This window comes from Dromiciops gliroides, chromosome 5 (assembly GCF_019393635.1).
Source record: "Dromiciops gliroides isolate mDroGli1 chromosome 5, mDroGli1.pri, whole genome shotgun sequence".
Taxonomy (NCBI): Eukaryota; Metazoa; Chordata; class Mammalia; order Microbiotheria; family Microbiotheriidae; genus Dromiciops; species Dromiciops gliroides.
Window position 1 is genome coordinate 224,814,648 of NC_057865.1, and position 22,339 is coordinate 224,836,986.

Consider the following 22,339-nt stretch of genomic DNA (forward strand, 5'->3'; position numbering starts at 1 on the left):
CGTCCACCTCGTCTGTTAATTTCCCCAAACCTCTTGGCTGCTTGACTAGGCTGAAGCATTAACTCAGAGAACCCACGCAGAAGACGAGCATCCAAGTTCCCAGGCCCCAATTATTTGCCCATCCCCTACTTTTTCAAAGCTAGCTAAGCAGGTAGACTAGGGTCAGAATACCTTTCTCTGGGTTTCCTCATCCCGTCAATAGATGGGGAATTAATTGACGCGATGAGAGTGGTCCTTTAAATCCTGCCCTGACGTCACCACCGGGAATCCCCGCCCTCTCCGCCCAAGATTCGGGCAGAAACGTTCGGAAGAAGCGCTGCGGCTGCTAGAAAGCTCCTTCGGGTAGGAGACTGGAAGGAAGAAAAGGAGGGCGGGGTGGGCGAAGGGCACCTCCGAGGAGAATGGATAGGGCTGTGGTATAGGGCTCCTAGTATGGCACATGCCTGCGTCATGGGGTGGAGTGCAGGGCATTGCTCTAGAATCTTTTTCTTCCCCCACCCCCCTCCATATCTGGCATGGGCCTGGGTAGCTGTGCCCCATTCTGAGTACTCCTACTTGCCCCCACCCACACACACTCCAGGGGCAATAAATTGTAGGTTACCCCCATTGGCAGGATGTTGCCCATTAAAAGGCCGCCTCGGCCAAATCAGGGCAGGAAGGCATTGACAGGGCTCCCCTGAGAAAAAGTAGTCCTTTCTCCCAAGAGGCCCCTTGTGAGATATAAAGTGTAGTGGGAATCTGTGCTAAGGAGAAGAGTTCAATTCCCACTCTTTCCCAAGGTCACAGATCTCCCCGACTGAGGCATCCCATGGTTACTTTCTCTGGCTTCTTACTCAGACTGACTCCCTCAATTTTTAAACCCCAACAGAAAAAAACTGACACACACACATATACACACATACACATGCTTTTTTTGTCATTATATAACAGATATTTCCCAAATTTGAAGAAAGCTGCAGTGTCCACGATCCTCTTCCTCTACCCCTGGGTGGGTGGATGAGACCTGGCTTCTGAGCAAAGATAAGAATAGGGAGAAAAGTGCAGGGGTCATGTGGAGTGTGTGTACACACACACATGCATATTTATGTCTAATGGTAGCCATCTCAAAGTTTGGAGGGGGAGGGGAAGGGGGAAATGATAACTGGGTGGTATATTGAAAGAAGTAGCAAGTTGTACATAGTAGATTGGCAATCTCAGGCCAAAACTTTTTCTATCCCACTTTGTTATGGAAATGCTCCTTTTGTTCCTTAAGTTCAGAATAAAATAAATTTATTTTTTAAAAAAGAAAAAAATAAAACCCCAACTTTCCTGTCTTTTAACAGGCATGAAACACCCTGCCTGGGCCCAGATTTTCCTAGTGTCTGTTCCTTTCCCTCTATTACTTTGATTCTAACTAAAGGGCAGAAAGAGCCATTGAAGTGAGAGTTGTGAAGTTCTCTTTTTCCCTTCCCTAGAGAGGAATTCAGCCCATTCAGTAACACCTGGGACAATAACCCCTTAGTTTGCTGAGCTCAGGATGAAGGGAATGGCTAGGATAGGGGTGGAGACCCAGGCATATTGATTCTCAGTTAATGATACTTTTTATGGAGAACGAGGCATCTGGTTTTACCTCATGTCTTCTCCTTAGCTTGCTCCCCAACTAAAACAAAACAAAACTTGCTTTCTGGTAAATAAATCTACAATATAGGCCCTAGACTAGGTATTGTTCTTGGGAATTGAGGGAAAGAGGCCATTTGCTTTCAGGAAATCCATCACATCCATTCCTATATTGATCTCCTTGTTTAGTCCAGTCTTCCTGAAGAACTGAGATTGGGATTCTCTCAGTTACCTCTTTTCCCTAATGATGTTGGCAGTAGTCCCTTTTTAAAAATTTTATTTTCATTTATTTATTTATTTTATTTTGCAGGGGCAATGAGGGTTAAGTGACTTGCCCAGGGTCACACAGCTAGTAAGTGTCAAGTGTTTGAGGCTAGATTTGAACTCAGGTCCTCCTGAATCCAGGGCCAGTGCTTTATCCACTGTGCCACCTAGCTGGTCCTGCAGTAGTCCCTTTATCTCCCCCTCTAGTTCTTAAGTTTCACTTCTGAAGCCCTGCTACACACACACACACACACACACACACACACACACACACACACACACACACACACACACACACACACACTTTTGTTCCATAGCGATTACTTCTTTTTTGCTTCTCCCTCTTTCCTAGAAACCCAGGTGTCTATAATGCTGTTGCTACAAAGAGTTGCTATCTCTGGCCTTCGAGTTTCCAGGTTTGACAGGTATGCCTTATCCCAGAACAGTTTCTCACTTCTATTATCTCCTCTGTTTCAGTATTTTATGATGTATTACCTTATCTTTTCAACCTGGGGAAGTTAACTGCCTTCAATAGCAAGAGGGATTATAAGTGGGCTAGGGAAGGGAGATCCTACTAATTCTACTGGTTCCTGAGAAAGAACAAGTTCTAGCTAAGGAAATAAAAAGACGCAGGTATATAGCTTCCATCATGGCTTAGCATGGGACATCTTGTTCCTTTGTCCTCCATTAGGTATAGATAGCGTCAACCCCGCTAAACCCTTTGCATGTAGCTTCTTCTGGGATGAGGCATGGGAGGGACTATTACTGATTCTCTTTCCTCTTTACAGGCTGATTGTCCCAAAGCTATGTCCACGTGTCTGCTTTACCAGTGATCCCTCTCATCTCCAAAGCCCCAAACCTCACGTTTCTAATGGCGACACTCCTTCTGGATACTGGGCAGCTGCAGGAGCACTGCTGGGCATTGGGGCTGTACTGGCCTATGGAAACCATAGAGAAAAGGTAGAGTAGAAGGGTGGCTAAATTGAGTGGGTTGCAAGGGAGTAATAAATGTTTGTTGAATTAAATAATAGGTAGCTAGCATGTGCAGAGTGCTTTTAGGCTTGCATCATGCTTCACAAATATTATCTCATTTGATCCTCACAATTACCAAAGATCCTCATTTTACAGAAGAAGAAACTGAGGCAGAGGCTTCTTAAACTTTTTCCATTGTGATCCCTTTTTGCTGGAGAAAATTTTATACAACTCCAGGTATATGGGCATATAAAATAGGTCTATATAACCTTTTACTGTTGCCAAATTTTTTATGCCCCCCCATGGGTTCGAGACCCCCAGTTTAAGAAGCCAGGGGTTAAATGACTTGCTGAGGATCACACAGTTAAGTACATGAGGTCAGATTTGAACTCGGTTCTTCCTAACTCCAGGTCTAACACTCTGTTCACTGTTCATTCTGTTCACCTAGCAACCTCATTGAAGAGGAGTTGCTGCCAGCACTAATTATAACTCACATTTGTATATGGCTTTAAAGCTTACAAAGTCTTTGCACGGGGCAATCCTGTAAAGTGGGTATTGCAAGAGTTATCCCCATTTTGCAGCTGAGGAAACTAGGGCTTGTGGGGAGGAAGAGACTTGTCTAGTAACACATAGGTTATATGCCAGGATCTGAAAGCCTGAGCCCAGTCTTATGACTCCCAGGTTCCCTGGTACCATATATTCTATGGATCGGGCTGGAGGAAAAGAAAAGGTTGATAGCATCTCCCATCATTTTTTCCTTCTGTCTTCTGTCCTCTCCCCGCCCCCGCCACAGGCTGCCCAAGCGTCACTACCCATATACACAAAGGCAGAAGTGAGCCGTCATCGAAGTCTTGAGACACGGGTCTGGGTAACCTTGGGCTGTGAGGTCTTTGATGTCACAGACTTTGTGCCCATGCACCCAGGTGGACCATCTAAATTACTGCTTGCTGCAGGGGGACCACTGGAGCCTTTTTGGGCTCTGTATGCAGCACACAACCAGCCACATGTTCGTGAGCTCCTAGCTGAGTATAAGATTGGGGAGCTAAGCCCTGATGAGGAGAGTTCTTCTGACCTAGTTGCCACTGACCCTTATGCCGGCGACCCCCCCAGACACCCTGCTCTGCAGATCAACAGCCAGAAGCCTTTTAATGCAGAACCACCTCTTGAGCTCTTGGGTGAGAACTACATCACACCCAGTCCTCTCTTTTTCACCCGAAATCACCTGCCTGTACCCACCGTAGACCCTGCCACATACCATCTGCAAGTGGAAGGACCCCCAGGAGGTCAGACACTGAGTCTGTCGCTAGATGATCTCCGTGGCTTCCCCAAGCACCAGGTCACAGTCACCCTGCAGTGTGCTGGTAACCGTCGAAGTGAGATGGCTCAAGTTAAGTCTGTAAAAGGATTAAACTGGGGGGCAGGTGCCATCAGCACAGCCCAGTGGGGCGGAGCCCGGCTCCGAGATGTTCTGATCCAGGCTGGCCATTCACCCTCTGGCCCTGAAGCCCATGTATGTTTTGAAGGGCTGGACTGTGACCCCACAGGGACAACCTATGGAGCCTCCATCCCCCTAGCTCGGGCTATGGACCCTGAAGGTGACGTTCTGTTGGCGTATGAGATGAATGGGCAGCCACTGCCCCCTGACCATGGTTTCCCAGTAAGGGTGGTGGTGCCTGGTATAGTGGGTGCTCGCCATGTCAAGTGGCTGGGGAAGGTGAGCATCAGCCCTGAGGAAAGCCCTAGCCATTGGCAACGTCGTGATTACAAAGGCTTCTGTCCCTCAGTAGATTGGGACAAAGTGGACTTTGACTCTGCCCCAGCCATTCAGGAGCTCCCTGTCCAGTCAGCCATCACAGAGCCCAGGGAAGGGCAAACAATAGAGCCTGGAGAGGTGACTGTGAAGGGCTATGCTTGGAGTGGAGGGGGTAGGGCTATCATCAGGGTGGATGTGTCTCTGGATGGTGGGCTGACCTGGCAAGAGGCAAAGCTGGAGGGGGAGGCACAGGCACCAAGGAGAGCCTGGGCATGGCAGCTGTGGCAGCTTACAGCACCAGTGCCTACTGGGTGGAAGGAACTGAATATTATTTGCAAGGCTGTGGATGATGGATACAATGTGCAGCCTGACACTGTGGCCCCTATCTGGAACCTTCGAGGTGTGCTCACTAATGCCTGGCACCGTATCCATGTCCATGTAGCCCCATAAGAACAATTACTGCAGCCTTGACACCCTATAAGCCATCCTTCTCAGTCTCTTAGTCTTCCAAACTATTTCTCTCTTGGACTCTTCCCTTTTCTATAGACATTCCAAAACTCCTCTCCTTTCTGGTTCTCAGACACAGTCTCTGGGGTAGCCCCACCCTCCCACTTCCACAAATATATTTAAATCCCTAACTACCTCCACACATACACATTTCCATTCATTCCTTCCTCCTAACTCCAAGGACCAGTATTGATGATTTTCTCCATATTTATTCCGTTGTGATATCTAACTCATACTCAGTGATCCTCTAGACTCTTCTCTGAGATTGAGTTGAAAACTGTCTGGACAGAAGTTGGAACTGGACAGAAGTATCAATCATCATAATAACACCAGCACCACACCACCTCTTTTCTCTCCAGTCTTTTAATTTCTTTTACCAATGGGGCCTTATCTTGTCTTCGCTTTATACAGAGCAAGCGTGTATAGAGGGACATGTGCTGCTGTTTATTATCTGCCCCCAGCTCCCTGGGTGTAGGGGACTGTGAAGAAAAAAGGGGGATTGTAACCTCTTCTTATTTTTCTAATTATATCAATAAAGTTTCTGTTTATTCTCCCGCCTCTTGCCTGGGCAAGGAAGGGAGTAGGAAAGGAAATATGAGTTGGGAGGCTGTACTAACATGTGAATTCTGTACATGGGATGAGGGGGCTGCTATATGGTCGCAACAAAACTGGGAACAAAGGAGATGCCCAATAAATTGAATGTAATGGAATTATACTGTGCTGTATGAAACAATGATTATGACGAATACAAAGAAGCAGGGGAGGACTTACGAACGGAAAAAGAAGTAAGCAGAATCAGGAAAACAATATACATTACCTTTACAAAAAGTAAATGAAAAGATGACAAGAAAACAATCCAAACTGAATGCTTCGAGGTTCTAATTATCGAGCTTGACCCCAAAGAAGAGAAGACACCACCTTCTGCCTTTTAATTTTTTTAGGGGGGGTGTAGAACATTGCATATAATATGAAATTGCCTCCCCCCCCCCCCCCGTTAGTTTTGCTTTTTTTCCCTTTCCCTTTGTTATAAGGGATGGCTCTCTAGGGGAGGAAGAGAAATACAGGTAAATGTAAATAAAATAAAACCAAAAGATTTCAACAAAGTTTCTTTTTTACAAGCTTCTCAGTTTGTTTGTTTTTTTGCGGGGCAAAGACGGTTAAGTGACTTGCCCAGAGTTACACAGCTACTGTCAAGTGAGTGTCTGAGGTCGGATTTGAACTCAGGTACTCCTGAATCCAGTGCTTTGTCCACTGCGCCACCTAGCTGCCCTCTACAAGTTTCTCAATTTAGAGTCAGCCGACCTGGGTTTTAAAACCTTTCTGAAATCTGCTTAAGGTCACTTATCGTTTAAGGCATTGTGTGCCTTAAGTTTTCTTTCCCCAGTAGCTTTATTCTCACAGCTCTTTGCAGTTTACTTCTCTGTAAAATGAAAGCCTCGGAAGAAACAGTATTTGGGGTCTCCTCTGACTCTCCGATGCTCGGTAGAGAGCAGAGGAGGGGGTGCTTTCAATGGCACGGAGCTCCGCCCCCCAATCCCAGGAGACTGTAAGCTAGTAGAGGGCAGGGGGGTGTTCTTTTTACTCCCCGTATTCCTGGCATTTAATAAAGACTGAGGTGAATCTTCGTGAGCGAGCCGAGGTCTACCTAAAAGCAAGAGAACCTAGAATTGCCCCCCACCCTACCCCAATTACTTGTTAACAGACTGGAGATTGTCGGAGGGATCCCCAGGGCGAAGGGAAGAAACGAAAGGGGAAAGTCGGAGGAGCGTGCAGGAGCGGGGGGTGGGGTGGGGGTGGGTCCCACAGCAGAACGCGGATGATGCCGATCATACGGGTAGAAACTTAAGTTGGTACGCGTTCCACACCGCCACCCCCCGGAGGGCGCCAGCTCAACTCGATGCCCTCGGTGCTCGGTTGCTCTCACCTGGCTCCGCTCCTTTTCCCCAGCAGCCTCCCCGGCGCCGGAGCGCTCGGCGTTCGGCCACGCAGCCTGTCGCCTGGCAGTGGGACCGGAAGTTGTTCGGGGGAGGGGGGGACGGCTGTGATGGGGGGGGGCCCGAGGGGGGGGTCCGTCCCTCCTCAGGTGAAGCAGCCGATGGAGATGGAGCCGCCGCCGAGCGCCCTCACCCCGGCTCCTGCCCGGCTGCCACCGCCTCAGTGACCCCGCCCCCCGTGACCCCCCAGCCCAGAGCCGGCCGGGCCGGGGGGCTCCCCCCCCACTGCCCCGCCCCCCTCGTCCCCAACACTTTCCCCCCCCTTCCCCGCCCCTCCGCTCGCGCGCGCGCGCGCGCGCGCGGAGCCGCCTCAGGTGAGTGAGGGGCGGGGCTTGGGCGCGCGCGGGGGGCGGGGGGCGGGGCCCAGGCAGCCTGGGGGCGGGGCCTGAGGGGGCAAGGGCGTGAAGTGTTGGGGGGTGGGGGGAGGCCTGGGACGCCTCGGGTCCCCGGGGCCTGGGTCTGGGGGTGAGCAGAGGACGGTGAAGGGAGAAGGGGTGGGGAGGGGGGAGAAGGGGGCATGGTTCCCATGGGCCAGGGTGGAGAGAGTTGGTCGGTAGCCCTGGAGGGAGGGGAGACTGAGCAGGGCGTGAAGCAAAAGAAAGATGGGCAAGGGATGGAGGGGGAGGAACCCTTGTGGGGGGACCAAGTGTGGGATGGGGGGAAAGAAAGCACAGGGGACTGAGAGGCTGGGGGGAGAGAACAGGGGTCTCAAAGGATGGGGGAAAGTACAGGGGTGCTCAAAGGATGGGAGAGAGGACAGAGGAACTGAGAGAATGGGGGGAGAGAAAGCACAGGGGGTTCTGAGAGGCTGGGGGGAGAGAACAGGAGGACTGAGGATGGGGGGAAAGTAATGGAGGACTGAGAGAATGGGGGAGAGAATAGTGGGCAGTCCAGGGGCCTCAAAGGATGGGGAGAGTACAAGGGTACGAGGATGAGGAGGGAGAAGGGGGGCTGAGAGGATGAAGGGAGAGAAAGCACAGGGACTGAGAAGATGGAGGAGAGAATAATGGTCAGTCCAGGGGCACTTAGAGGATGGGGGGAGAGAAAGTATGGGAGGGGGAGATGAGAGGTTTGGGGAAAGTCTAGGAGGACTGAAGATGAGGGGGAAAGTATAAGGGAGCTGAGAGGATGGGAGGGAGAGAATAGGAGGCAATCTAGGGTGGGGCTGAGAGGATGGGGGAGAGAAAGCACAGAGGAACTGAAGATGGAGGGAAAGTATTAAGGGACAGAGAGGATGAAAGGAAGTACAAGGGGACTAAGAGGATGGAGGGAAAGTACAGGGGTACTGGAAGAATGGGAAAGAGACAGCACAAGGAGACTGAAGATGGGGTGGGGAAAGTTTAAGGGATTTTGGATCCTGTCTAAGAAGTAAAGAGTGAAGGCAGGGAAGAAATAGTAGGAGAGGAAGAACATTTGTATGGTAGAAAGAAATGCCATGGGGTGGAGGAATGAAGTGGCTTTTATCTGTTGAGAGATCTAGGAGATCCAAAAAGTGGGGCTGGGAATGGGACAGAATCTATGAGAGAAAAATAAAGAAATGTCTGGGAGAGGGAGACTTTGGTCCTAGTAGGAATAAAGGCATGAAGAGGAAGGAACAGACTTGGAGAAGGGTAGGAAGTTGTTTATTCCTGAGTGCTAAAGGGATCCTAGGACCCACCTATCTAATCCTCCCCCCTCCCCAGCCCTCTTTTCTCACCTTTCTCTTTCTCTTCATCTGGGAACCTTATGTTTCCTCATATCTTTTGTTTGCTGGTGCTGACTGGTTGTGATAGTTACATTTGGTTAAGTCTAGCTACTGTGGATTCTGAAATGAAAAACTGTTTCATAATTGTAAAGTGGTTAGGAAATATGATGCCCTTCGTGCACTGGGGGTTTCCCACATGATCTACGTCACAGGTCATAGACAGAGCTTTGCTCCTCCAAAAAGCCAAGTTGTCTGGTACCTTAGTTTCTCACCTGCTTGCCTGGTGCTCCCTCCATTGTGGGCTTCCTGGCTTTTCTGTGGTATTCCTGTTTGTCTTCTACTACCCTATGTTGGTCGCTGTCAGTATTTGGTTTGGTACATCTTGAAGGTCCTAATCAGGGCACCTGCAGATGGGAGTTACGGTGTAATGGAGATAAGGTATTTGGAATCAGAAGGCCATGGTTCTGGTCCACAATATGTCATTTACTACCTGTATAACTTTGGGCAAGTCTTGGGTCCTCAACTCTACAATAAAGAAGTTGGATTAGATGAACTCAGAGGTCGTCCCTCAGAGCTCTAAAATCCCATGACCTAATTATTTAGTGTTTTGCTGGATGGGTACATATATGTTTTTCGTTTGCAAAGCTGTCTTTCTTATCTCTTGACCTTTGATTTATATTTCCTCTAATGGTATGGCTTGTGAGACCCAGGTTTTCTTAGCACCCCCCCCTGTTCCCCCTTTCAGCTGGTCTTTGGTCACTTTGCTCCGGATTGCATCTTTTCCTTTTCCCCTTACTACTTCCATATCCTTAGACAACATGAAAATCTGCCCTTATACAATAGCTCCCCTTGCACTAATCAGCAAGTGGCAACTATATGGCTACAGTTGGTACCAAGCTGGAACATTTCCACCAAAGGTGACCTAGAGTGTCATTAAGGAAGATAGTTCATGTCTCCATCAATAGGCACAGACAACTCCTGTGGGAAGTTGAGTTCTAGTTAGCAGAGGGCATAAAGTTCTTGAATGATCTTTCCCTCTCTTGCTCCCCCCCCAATATTGCAGCCAAGAAACCAAAGGGCTATTCCGCTCCCCACGAGCTCTTCTAGTACAGGCCTGCCTCTCTAAAGCCTGGGGAATCCATACAGGGCTCTGGGTCAGAAGAAGAGACAGAAAAAGAGGCTCTTGAACTAAAAGTCTTTGGCAACTTCTACTAAACTTCAACTAGGTCACCTTTTACCCTCCTGTGATGCCTTAAGCCATCAGTCTTACAATGAAACAAAAAGGAAGTGCTTATAATGCTCCTGGCCAGTGGCCTTTATTAAAGAGAAAAACTTGGCTCAGCTGAGTTTAAGCTATTCTCTCTCTCTCTCAGGGACCTGTTTTCTACCCAATATGAGTTTGTGAGGTGCAAAGGACTTCTCCCTGCTGCAAACAGAGAAAACTGTCACTTACTAGTAAGAGCCAAGGTAGTTTTCTAAGGACTTCTGGGTTTCCCTCAGCACTGGAACACAAGACTAGGATTGTTCTGTTCTGACCAAGGTTTGTCTGACTCTTGTGGTACAAGCTCTTTTGTTTTGTTTTGGTTTTTTTCCCTGAACTGTGATTTTATTAGGATAGGGAACTCCAGATGAGGAAATTCCTTTTCCCAACGCAAATGAATCTTTGCTCTGTAACTGGCAAAACTCTTAAGAGTTGCCATGGAGTTCATATTTTATGTAAAAGATTTGATTCTAACATCTCTTTTTCTTTCTTTAGGCTTTCCTTAGTTTGGAATATTTAATCTTTTTTGGTATTATTTTCTTTAGTGAAGAAAGATGACTTAGTGGCCAGTTCTTCATTTAAAAAAATAATAAATCTGAAAAAAATTCTTTATGTAAGTCCTAAAAAGTTTGATTTTTAAAAAAGGTTCTACTGGAATAAATTAGGAGTCTCCCTGGAGCTTCTGTAATATGCTATGCAGTTGTGGAGAACATCCACTGAATTAGAATCTTCAGTACTGTCTCTTGTTTTTCAGCTTCCCCCAAATGGGGCAAGAGCAAGGCACATTTCAGAAATGGGTACAGGATGGTCTTGAAATTTTCCTAGAAACTGAAGATTCTGTTTGTTACTTAGGTTTGAAATCTTTAGCTTGTGCTCCAACATTTGCCCATTACCTTCTCTCTTCCAGTCTTCTCTACCTTTGTAACATGGAAAGAACTTGCATTAGGAATTCCTGATTCATGAAGAGGCAAAGACAAAACACTTGAAAGTTGGATTTTTCGTTGTATTTTATTCTTTAAAATTGTATCTTATTTTCATTGATACCTTGTTTTGATATCACCTTAACTTCTAAGTATATTCCTTCCTTCTCACCTAATCCCAACCATCTTTTGTAACAAAAATTTTTTAAAGGAATAAAAGGTAAAGAATCTCAAGGAAAATAATGGAATGGGGGTAATGGGAAGGAAGGGGAATTAGCAGTGCCATGGCTCAAATGATACTCCAAAGCAATAATTATCAAAACTATTTGGTATTAGTTAAAGAGTAGAGAAGTTGATCATCAAAATAGATTAAATACACAAAATACAGAAGCAAATAAATATAGTAACGTAGTATTTAATAAACTTAAAGACCCCTAACTTCTGGGGCATGGAATCACTATTTGACAAAAGCTGGTATAAAAACTGAAAAACAATCTGGCAGAAATTAGACTTAGACCAATATTTCACACCATATACCAAGATAAGTTCCAAATGCATATGTGACTTAGATATAAAAGGTTACATGGAGGGGGGGGGGCAGCTACGTGGTGTAGTGGATGAAGCACTGGCCCTGAATTCAGGAGGACCTGAGTTCAAATTTGACCTCAGACACTTGACATTTACTAGCTGTGTGACCCAGGGCAAGTCACTTAACCCTCATTGCTCTGCAAAAAACCAAAACCAAACCAAACAAAAAAAAAGAAACATAAAAGGTCACATCATAAGCAAGTTAGAAGAGAAAGTAAGGAAATACCTATGGATAGGGGAAGAACTCATGATTAAATAAGAGATATGATTACAAAAGATAAAATGGACAATTGTGGTTACATAAAATTATTTTTTGCACAAACAAATTCAGTGCAGTTAATATTAGAAATATTTAACTGGAGGGAAAATCTTTGCAGGGAGTTTTTCTGATAAAGGTTTGCTATGCAAGGTATTTAAGGAACTAATTCAGATACAAAAGAACAAGAATCAATCCTCCATTGATAAAATAGCCAAATGATATGAACAGGCAGTTCTCAAAGGAAAAAAAATCTAAGCTATCAGTCTTATGAAAAAATGTTCCAAATCTCTACTTAGAGAAACACAAACAACTGAGATTCCATCTTATTGCCATCACATTGGCAAAAATACCCAAAAAAGGAAAATGACAATTGTTGGAGGGACTGAAGGGAAGCAGGAACACCAGTGCAGTGTTGGTGGATCTGTGAATTGATCTAGCCATTCTGGAACAATTTGGACCTGTATTTCAAAAGTTCTTCCTGAGACCATATACTCAGAGAGATCAAAGAAAGGGGAAAGGACTTTTATGTACAAAAATATTTATAGCAGCTTTTTTTTCTTTTTCTTTTTTCTTTTTTTTTTTGGAGGGGGCAATGAGGGTTAAGTGACTTGCCCAGGGTCACACAGCTAGTAACTGTCAAGTGTCTGAGGCTGTATAGCAACTTTTTTTGTAATGGCAAAGAACTGGAAACTAAGGGAGGAGGGGTGCCCATCAGTTGAATGGCTGGACAAATATTATGGTATATGAATGTAATGGAATATTGTGCCATGAGAATTGATGAAAGGGATGGTTTTAATTAAACCCAGGAAAATTTGTATGAATTATCCAGAGTAAAATAAGTAGAACCCAAAGAAAATTTAATAACATAATTGTAGAGAAAAACAACTAAGGCTTAAGAACTCTTGATCAATGTAATGAACAACTAGAGTTTCAAAGGGCCGGTTACCACCTCCTGACAGTAAAGGGATCAACTCAGTGTGAAAAATAAGACATATTTTGAGACAAGGCTAATGTGGGTATTTTCTTTGTTTTATTTTGCATAGCTGATATTAGGGTTTTATTTTCCTTTCAAATGGTTTTGGGATGGGAGAGTTGAGGATAGTAAGACTTAATAACAGGGTTATCAAAATAGAGGAGAAAAGTAAGAAAAAAAGGTTTACTGAAGAGTTTTTAAAAAACGGACAGAAAGCAAAAGTCAATAGGAAACACAGCCAAGGAGGGCAGCTTTAAAAATAACATGTTAGGGGCAGTTAGGTGGCGCAGTGGTTAAAGCACTGGCCCTGGATTTAGAAGTACCTGAGTTCAAATCTGGACTCAGAAACTTGACACTTACTAGCTGTGTGACCCTGGGCACGTCACGCTCATTGTTCCGCCAAACAAAACAAAAAAGTATAATGGCTAGATGAGAATATACTGAAACAATAAGCTAAATATGATAAGATTAAATTTATGCATAAATGTACAATCCTACATTGGGGTTCAGAACAATCAGCTGTTTATTAAGTACAAGATGGGGAAGCATGGCTAGATAGCATTGTCTGTGAAAAGATTTGGGGGTTTTAGTAGACAGCAAACTCAAAAGGAGTCACCATTGTGATATGGTGGCCAAAAAAGAAGAGATCTTTGACTGCTCTAACAGAACCATTGGTTCCAGAATGATGGAATTTATAATCCCACTGTACTTCGTCCTGGTTAGGCCACATTTGGCATATTGTGTTTGATCCTGGATACTACCTATCTAGAAGGACACTGAGAAAATGGAGCTTGATCAGAGAGGGAACTCAGGTTAGTGAGAGGACTAGAAATAATGGCTTACAAAGATCAATTAATTAATTGAAGGACCTGGTTATATTTAGTCTAGGGGAAAAAAAGACTTGAGGGAAGACATAGAAGCTGTCCGGGTATTTTAAAAATCTGTCATGTGGAAGGCAGATTAGATTGGTTCTATTTGGGTTTTTTTTTTGGGGGGGCAATGAGGGTTAAGTGACTCTCCCAGGGTCACACAACTAGTAAGTGTTAAGTGTCTGAGGCTGGATTTGAACTCAGGTACTCCTGAATCCAGGGCTAGTGCTTTATCCACTGCACCACCTAGCTGTCTAGATTGGTTCTATTTGGCTGCAAAATTCAGAAGTAGGGGGAATGGGTAGAAGTTAAGAGAATTAGAAATCCATTGTAAGAAAGAACTGCCTAACCTAACAATTAGAAATGTTCCAAAGCAGAATGAGCTGCTTTAGTAGGGAATGAATTCCATTTTTTGACACCTTCTAGCTGAAGCTTGGTGATCACTGTTGACTCCTGTTTAGATATGATTTGAACTAAAATGACCTCTGAGGTCCTTTCTAACTCTGGAATACTGTGAGGCAGCTCCAAATAATATGCTTTAGTGAGGAAAAATCATCTAATCTCTCTGGTCTTATTTCCTCATTTCTCAGTGAGAAAGTTCAACTTGATAATCTCAAAAGTACATTTTAGCATTAAATTCCATGATTTTATTGTCCAAACAGGAGCCACCTCTTCCCCTCTGATGAATAACAGTGTTTTGGGCACCATTCCTTGTAGTTAAAGATGAAAGCCTTTTAGGGGCAGCTAGGTGGCGCAGTGAATAGAGAACTGGCCCTGGAGTCAGGAGGACCTGAGTTCAAATCTGACCTCAGACACTTAACACTTACTAGCTGTGTGACCCTGGGCAAGTCACTTAACCCCAACTGCCTCACCAAAAAAAAAAAAAAGATGAAAGCCTTTTAAAATTTATATTCCCTCCTCATCAGACAAATGATCCATGACTATCGTGCCTTTCTGTGTACATGGTGGCAACTCCAGATAACTTACCAAGAGTCTCATCTCATCTGAATCAAGTGTGGTAACTTTCTCAGCCTCATCTGTGTGAAATGCCAGGAGGTATGTGTGGATGGGAGAGGAGGATTTACTACTCTCTTCTCATAATCCTCAGCCCCCTTTTTTCTTCTAAAATATGTGTGAGGAAGAAAGGCAAGATGAAAAGACAATAGAAAAGATGTAGCCAAAGGATATCTAAATGAGGGTGAGATGGTATTTTCCTACCTATTTAGTACTATGGTATCTTCCTAGTTGTTACCCCTTATTTTTAGAGTGGCCGTTCATAGGAAATTACTTCCTTTTCCTTCTCCAAAAACTTAGTGAGACTGTGATGCTTCCTTGTGTTGTCTATGAACATGAAATAACTAGCTAAAGACTAAAGAGAAAATTAGTCAGGCACCCTCAGCAGACAAGATAGCCACATGCACTATGAAAAGGCTGTCAGGTTTCCTCTTTATGGTGTCAGCAACTGGAGAAAACAAGCTAACCCTAAAGGTCATTTCAGAGCTGCAAAGCTCTTGGTGTCTTGATCTGTTTCCTAGAAGGCTCTGTGGAGCTGAGCTGTAGATGATACTCTTTAACCAACGTCTTTCTATGAGAAACCTGCCAATTTTACTCCACCCAGTATGTTTCCTTTATGAAAATACAGTTTTAAAGCAGCAAGGCTGAAGTGTCATTCCCAATCCACGAGCTCCCAAACTTTGGTTTTAGAAGGCAGAGGCAATAGTGGGCCGTGTACTTTTGGTCTGCTTATTGAATTGGAACTGTGAACACCATGCAGGGGGTGAGGACAATAGCTTCTGTCTTGTTAATGAACCATGGTATATCCAAGATCCCATATCTCAAGAGAGACTAGAAGAGATGTTTCTACTTTACTATTTCTTATTCCTCTTGTCCCGAGTGGCAGAAAAAATTACAACTATCACACCCCCCTTTATCTTCTAAATCAATTCCATCACTTCAAAGAGAAATGGACGGCAAAGCATTTGAAACTTAGTTTGCTCCCAGTCACCCAAAATAGCCAATTCTCAAGAAAACAGAACAAAACTTGTTCCTGGCCAGAGAATGAAATTCTTACCCCATTTTTCTCCTTAGGAATAAATCAGAACAGGGGGCCCTGGTGGGGCCACAAAAAAGCCACAGTACATAGGGAGATCTCCTTTCCCAGTTAATCTGTTTACCTAATCTAGGCAACATGTATTTTTTAAAAATCTCAGTTTGGGAGTGTCTCAATCATGATGAATTCTTTGGGGGATTTGAAGCACTTTAATTATTTCCAGTGTCACTCTCATTTCAACATTTTGTAATACCCAGCTAGGTAAACTCAACTCACTGTCATTTTTATCATTAACAATCAGAGCTGTGGGAATACTATTTCAGAGACTTAGAAGGTGGCAGCTATTGGCAGAACTATGGAACACAGACACTGGATTGGGCCACCCAAGTTACTGGCATCTTCAAGCCCCACCCTAACCTGGGTTTGGCGGTAAATCTCTGAGTCAGATGATATTGATTTGTATTAATATAGTACTGATAGTGGTAGAGAAATAGCCAGCTAAACTGAAGTTAGAGTGAACATAGATTATCATTCCAGTCAGAACAACAGGGAAGAAAACTCGTTTTGTCACCAGGGCTCTGGGGATTTAGCAATCTTCTTTGTTTCATTCAACAAATATTTTGTTTACTATATGCAAGGTGCATGGACAAAAATGAAATAGTCCCTGTTCTTAAAGAGCCTACATTCTACTTGGTGGGGTAAGTCAGTCTGAGGTAATCTGAGAAGGGAAAGAGCACCAACAGCTGAGGGATTCAGGGAAGGTTCACATATGAGGCGGCACCTTCGACACACTTGGTTCCCTGATGTCCCTTCAGAAGGGTAGGAGGCATTTGGTCTAGTTTGTCCTAATTGCTAATTGAGCTGAATTTAGCCCTGGGCATTGTCTGTGTCAGTAGAGAGATTTGTTGTTGCCATTGCGTTGATTCCTTCACAGGTTCTTTTATTCAGAGCTGTCTTCTGTAACCAGAACTTCTCCTCTCTTTAGCCCTTACCTAAAATAGTGTCTTGACTCTTGGCACTGAAAGATTTGACCCAGTTCCTCTGCCCAGGGAGATACTAGACTTTGCCTGGTCATGAAGAAATGGCCTCGGTATTAGAGAGGAGGAGCTTAGAGGGGTAAAGTGGAATGGATACCTGGCATCCTCATCTCTCTCTTAGAAGAGCTAAGATTCGACTTCAAGGGTGCCAAGGTTAAAGTAGTAACGGAATCCTCGGCCTCTCAGTTCTGAGGCTATCAGCTTGGCATCCAGCTACATTGGTGTCGATTTAAGACTGCTTTTACCCAAGTCACGTTCTATCTGAAGGGTTAGAAGGCAGGAAAGTCCAGTTTGATACTCAGTAGCACAGACAATTCATCCAGTGAACTAGAGAGCATCTTTCACATATCACTTGCTCACCTCATTCCTGTTTAGCCCCTAGCTCTGGCAATCAATATGGAGTTATCACACTTCTTCCTAGAATGTTGGCTCAACCAGGTCTACTTTTGAAGCAAGTCCCCACTCTCCTACAGGAGAAAAAGTTGTTTTAATTGGTGTTAATGCTAGAAATCAGAGAAGACAGGAAGAACCGTGAAGATCCTAAACAATTTGATTGTTCAAGGAATTTAATGGAAAAGAAGTAGCAGATGTCCTATGTTCTGGTTCTGGGCTCTTACCATGTGACTTTGGACAAGTTACTTCATCTCCTCTAAGTGGAAGATAGACCCCTGCTTTCCTTTTCCTACCTCCCTTGGGTACTCTGAGTACCAGAGAGATGTATGCAAAAGCATTTTGAGGAGCTCTTCAGAGTTCTTGTAAGTCCCAAAATGGTGTTCTGATGAAAATGGTTTGGGAGGGAAGAAATCTACGTGGCTCTCCAGAGTGTTCTTCCTCTGGTCTTGGCCACTTTGTTGAAGCTGTGCCTTGAGCACTACGTATGAATTTCATTCCCTGAGCAGTACTTAGGTAAGTGGGCTAGGGCTACTGTTATCACTATTAATACAGGAACCTAGGAGGCCCCTTTTTATCTGTGGCTTTCGTTATGGTCCTGCAGCTCAACTCACCAAAGGAAAGAAATTATGAATTTGGGAACTTGCTTGGTATTTCTGGAGAAGAGGATGAGGACCTGGAGTTTTTCTGAATGTAGCATAGGGTTCAGAAGTCAATTGCTGAATAGGTTTCGGTCTTTTCAATTAGCTTCGTTTGTTCTCAAGCCTCTCTCTGAGCTACCAAACTACAGGGAAGAGGATAGAGAAATAGGCTGTCCTATCTTCACCCTGATTTGGTATGATCAACAAACTGGATATCCAGAGATTTGCTTGGATGGACTTCTTCAAAGTGGTCAAGAACCTCACCACTCGGGTCTTCACTTCCCTCCTACTTCTCTCTCAAATCATCCTGTGAGGAATTTTTATTGTTATGTGGCAAAGACACATTTGGATGTGTGCAAATTTCCTATAAATCACACTCATTTTTCTCCCTCCCATTCAGCTCCTAAGGAGATAATTCATTGCAACAAATTATCACTTTTAATTGTTCTCAGCACCAACTTGTTTAGTACATGCTGCTGCCAATTACTGCCTGCCTTCTTCAAACAGTCCAACCTGTGTTTTAAGCCCAGACTCAGGTTTTGTTTTTTTAACACAGCAAATGTAATTGCCTAGAGGGGGAAAAAGCCACTTAAATGTATAAAACGTTCATTAGCACTGTAGGGAACCCAACACTGAATTCTACTGTGGCTGCTCTTCCCCATCCCCCTCTTTGCCATTATCACCCCTTTCACTGCCTGGCAAAATCCTTAGCAGAACTGTCTCTAGGCATCACTACCATATCACTGTCCTCCTCTTAGCAGGGGGATAGAGCTTCTGAAGAAAGGCCTGTTATCTCCCAGTGGGTGGGATGTTTATGTTCCCTTTGCCACATTCAAGACCACTGCTGTTGGGGTTTCTGCCCCCACTGAAATGAGCCCAGCTAGAACAGCTCTGGAATGATTGGAGGCTTATCTCTCATGGGTTGTAGGCTCACATACTTCTTGGGATTTAAGCCAAAATACTCTCTTCCTCCTCTTACCAGGGCAGAATATGAATTTTCTGCTCTTTCTGGAGTTGTGTCAGGTCAGGCATGGCACAAGGGTGAAGACCTTGATCATCCTTCATCACCTCTGCCACTACCCAGAACTCAGCTTCTAATAGCATTTTTTTTCTTTTGCAGCAAAGTCTCTTTAAGATGGATATAGAGAACTGCAATGGCCGCTCATATATGTCTGGTATGTCCTCTAATTTGTTCTGCTTCTAAAGAGCTGGTAGTAACCCTCCTTTGTCTTAGAGGAGTCACCTTGGACAGTAGGACCCTCAAAGCTGCTGGCCAAAGGGCTGGCCTGGTAGTGATTGCTTCCTTATTTTTTGAGATCAATAGTAATTCCTCTCCCCAGGTTTTGTTTTCTCTGTGTGTAAGGAGAGGATGAGAAGAGGCACTGCCTAGCTTAGGGAAATGGGCAAAGAAGAAAGGGATAGTTCTCACTTATTAAGTTGGCTCCTACAGGCAAATAAATGGAAGTGATGGTAGATTCCCTCTGTCTTATTCTGAGGTCACTGGACTCCTTTTGTTGCCACTTGAATCAATCCATCAATAAGAATTTATTAAACACCTACTATGTGTAAAATACAGTGCTAAGTGCTGGTGATACAAATACAAAATGTTTAATGATAGTAGTGAGCCAGATAAGAAATGTGTCCACTTCCCATCAGAGAATCAGGACCGAGAGCCTGATCACAGGCCCCACCCATGATCCTAAAGAAATGTGGTTTTTCTTGCCTGAAGATATTGTCACTAGGGTAGATGAAGAGCCTTTGCTTTTTAGCGTGATTTTCAGTGATGCAGAAATAACCAAAGGCCTCCCAGACTCAGACACAGTGGATGGAAAATGGGGACCTTTCTTCAGCCTCTTTTTTAAAAGATGAATGTAAAGAGGTTGAAACCAGGCTTTATCTCTAGGACTCAAGGATTCATGATATTGAATCACTGGAGTAACAAATAATTTAATTAAGGAGCAGTGAGGCCAGAAGTAAGTTTTAGAGTCATGAGTTGGTCCCTTCAGGAATTTGGGCTACACAATAAAAAGAAACCTACATCTCCATTTCATCCCAAAGGGGGCTGGTGTAGGAATTGATGGGATGAATCAAGGACTGGGACAAAATAGGATGGGCAGGAGACAGCTTGAGATTCATTGGTAGCAGTGAAGTGATATTTAATTGAGGATGTCTTTAATCTGATGCTTATTTCTTGACATTCTAGACCTATATTTAACGAAGGAAGGAGGGCCTAACCAAATGGAGAATCAACTGATAGCTATTTCTATGGATAGAGTAATAGAAAAGAAACCGACTAGCTTGAGCCTAAAGTCACTGTCCTCCACTAGTATCTGTGAATCTCCTGCTTCATGAAGTCAAGGACCCAGAAATACAAATGCATCCTCCTCAACTGGTACTTCTTTCCTTGAACATCCAGTGTTATATCTAATGTCATCATTAGCACATATTCCTCCCCTCAGAGTAATAAAGGAGAAGCCAGCAAGGTGATCATCAAAGGTCTACCTCCCAGAGATCCTTTCAGTTCCCAGTGGAACCTCCAATAGCCACAGACATACAAGTCTGGGGACTCTTTCACTGCTCGGCTACAAAAGCAAGCTTTTCTCACTTCCTTAACAGGTTGAGGTTTCTTTGTAGAACCAAAAAAGAGGTTCCTACTCCAAATAACTCTTGAAAAAGAAATGGACAGACCAAGGGCACCTCAGCTGTGCCTTGAGAATATTCACCTGGCATTTCTGGGTGGTAGCTGCTATGGAGTGGGACTGGGGAAAAGGGAAAAGGGCTAACAGCATATAGGACAACATAGTGGACCCCAGAGATGTTCTCTGGCTGTCAGAATAGGGAAACTTCTCTGCCTAGAAGATGTCTGGGGGCCTATCAGCCATTCTTCTTTCCTAGAGGTGATATGGAAGCATTGAGGATTGACTGTGTCATTATTTAGAGTACCACACTCAGCTTTAGAGATCATGCCTTTATCCTTATACGTCTCAGCCACATGAACTTCCCCTAGCCTGGTCAGTTGATAAGGAAATGGCATGAGGTCTCATGACTAACCTTGACGTTCTCCAGAAGGAAAAAAGAGCAATTTGGCCCCACTTAGTGTTTAATTCTCAGGAAGTTCTTTCTCTCCATCTTCTGTCTTTCACTACATACAGATAACTTTATTGGGATAAGGAGAATCCACATAGATTCCATCCCTACCCATATTCTACTTTAAGAGGAAACTGAGCATTTCAAACTCAGTCCATGTATTTCAGTAACAGTTATTACTTCAAGCCTTCAGGAATAGCAAAATGCTTGAGAAATCACAGTAGAAAGGGATCCAGGAATAGGTGGTGCAGTTCCCCCTTTTTTACAATGGACACCGTCTCTTCTCTCAAATTCCCAGTCCCTTCTACCCCCAGGGTCTCAAAATCAGAGAATCTAGTCCTTCAAAGTAGGTCAGCTCTAAAGTGAGCAGCCCCTTTGCATGGGAGCACAGCCGAGGCATCATCCTGCTAGAAGACTGATTCCTTGGGGGAGGGGGATGGCACAGGGGCCCCAGAGGGCAGTGTTGGGCGGGGGAGACAAGGAGGAATGGTACAGATGTATTTAGCTAGGCCCAGTGGTTTCATGAATTCACAAAAATAGTTAGGGTCCCCAGAAGGGCATTGGACAGCAGAGTAGAACGTGCCAGGGTCCAGAATGTACTTGGTCCTCTCAGCTGTTGGGAAAGAGGGCTTTGTCTCGAGCTACCAGCGCTAAAGAGAAAGACCTCCCTTCTGCTAGAGGAAAAATAGGGATGGGGCTGCCCATGTTTGTTGCAGGGAGTGGCTTTGGCCCAGTCCTGGAGCCTTAGCAGCTGCTCTGTGTCCTAGGTCCTATGGCATCTGAGGCCTTAGCTTCCCTAGCTGGCTGGCCTGCCCCTCGTGGCCCCTCCAGCCCAGCAGCTCCCTCTCCCCCTCCTCCCTTGCACACACTCCCTGGATTCTCAGGTATTTGTTGAGTAGTTGTTCTTTGTCTGCTGGGCATGAGGGCATCTGCCTCCCCCGCCCTCTCAGCCCTTCTCGCTGCCTTGGGAAAGAGATGTTTTAGCCTCAGCGCCCCCCATTCTCTCTCACTAGCCTTTTCCCCAAACACACACACACACACACACACACACACACACACACACACACACACACACACACAACACACACACACACCCACCCCAAGCCGAGCACTCCTTGCCAGCTGCAGCTGTGGGCCCCTGCTCACCGGGCTGCTTGCTGCTGGTGCCTATGAAATGACGGCGGTTCCCCTCACTTCCAGGAATCCATGCTTCCTGGAAGGTGAGTGGCTGGGCTCACCCCTGCCTGCCACCCAGACGCAGACATGCACACACCACCCGCACTCCAGCACCGTTTCCAAGGCGGTGGCTTGCGCTTGCACCCTGGGGTCTCACCAGCAAGGGAAGGATAATGTAAGTTCAGGCAGGAAGTGGACAGAGGGAGGGGGAAGGGGGCTGCTGGGGCCAGGGAGCCAATTCAGAAACAACTCCCGAGCCTGAGGAAAGGGAGAGGGGTATAGGGAAGGGAGGAGGGAAGGGGGAGGGGGCGTTCCTTG

The 22,339-nt window shown here is 45.2% G+C and overlaps 2 protein-coding genes across 4 annotated transcripts in view; both read left to right on the forward strand.

Annotated features, from left to right (window-relative positions):
- Nucleotides 1-18: 18 nt before the first annotated feature.
- On the forward strand, nucleotides 19-5,802 carry SUOX (sulfite oxidase). The gene is made up of 4 exons (XM_043967807.1): nucleotides 19-342; nucleotides 2,213-2,285; nucleotides 2,649-2,820; nucleotides 3,626-5,802. The coding sequence occupies exons 2-4, from the start codon at nucleotides 2,230-2,232 to the stop codon at nucleotides 5,033-5,035; spliced, it is 1,638 nt and encodes a 545-aa protein (XP_043823742.1). The 5' UTR covers nucleotides 19-342; nucleotides 2,213-2,229; the 3' UTR covers nucleotides 5,036-5,802.
- A 1,547-nt stretch (nucleotides 5,803-7,349) lies between these two features.
- The window catches only part of IKZF4 (IKAROS family zinc finger 4), a 30,026-nt gene continuing 15,036 nt past the window's right edge, over nucleotides 7,350-22,339 (forward strand). For 2 of the 3 annotated variants that reach the window (XM_043968940.1, XM_043968942.1), the window contains exons 1-2: nucleotides 7,350-7,400; nucleotides 18,879-18,933. In XM_043968940.1, coding sequence (XP_043824875.1) covers nucleotides 18,894-18,933 — 40 coding nt within the window. In that variant the 5' untranslated portion in view covers nucleotides 7,350-7,400; nucleotides 18,879-18,893. Of the gene's footprint in view, nucleotides 7,401-18,878; nucleotides 18,934-22,073; nucleotides 22,197-22,339 lie in introns of those variants that run through there. The other variant, XM_043968941.1, reaches the window with a different exon arrangement.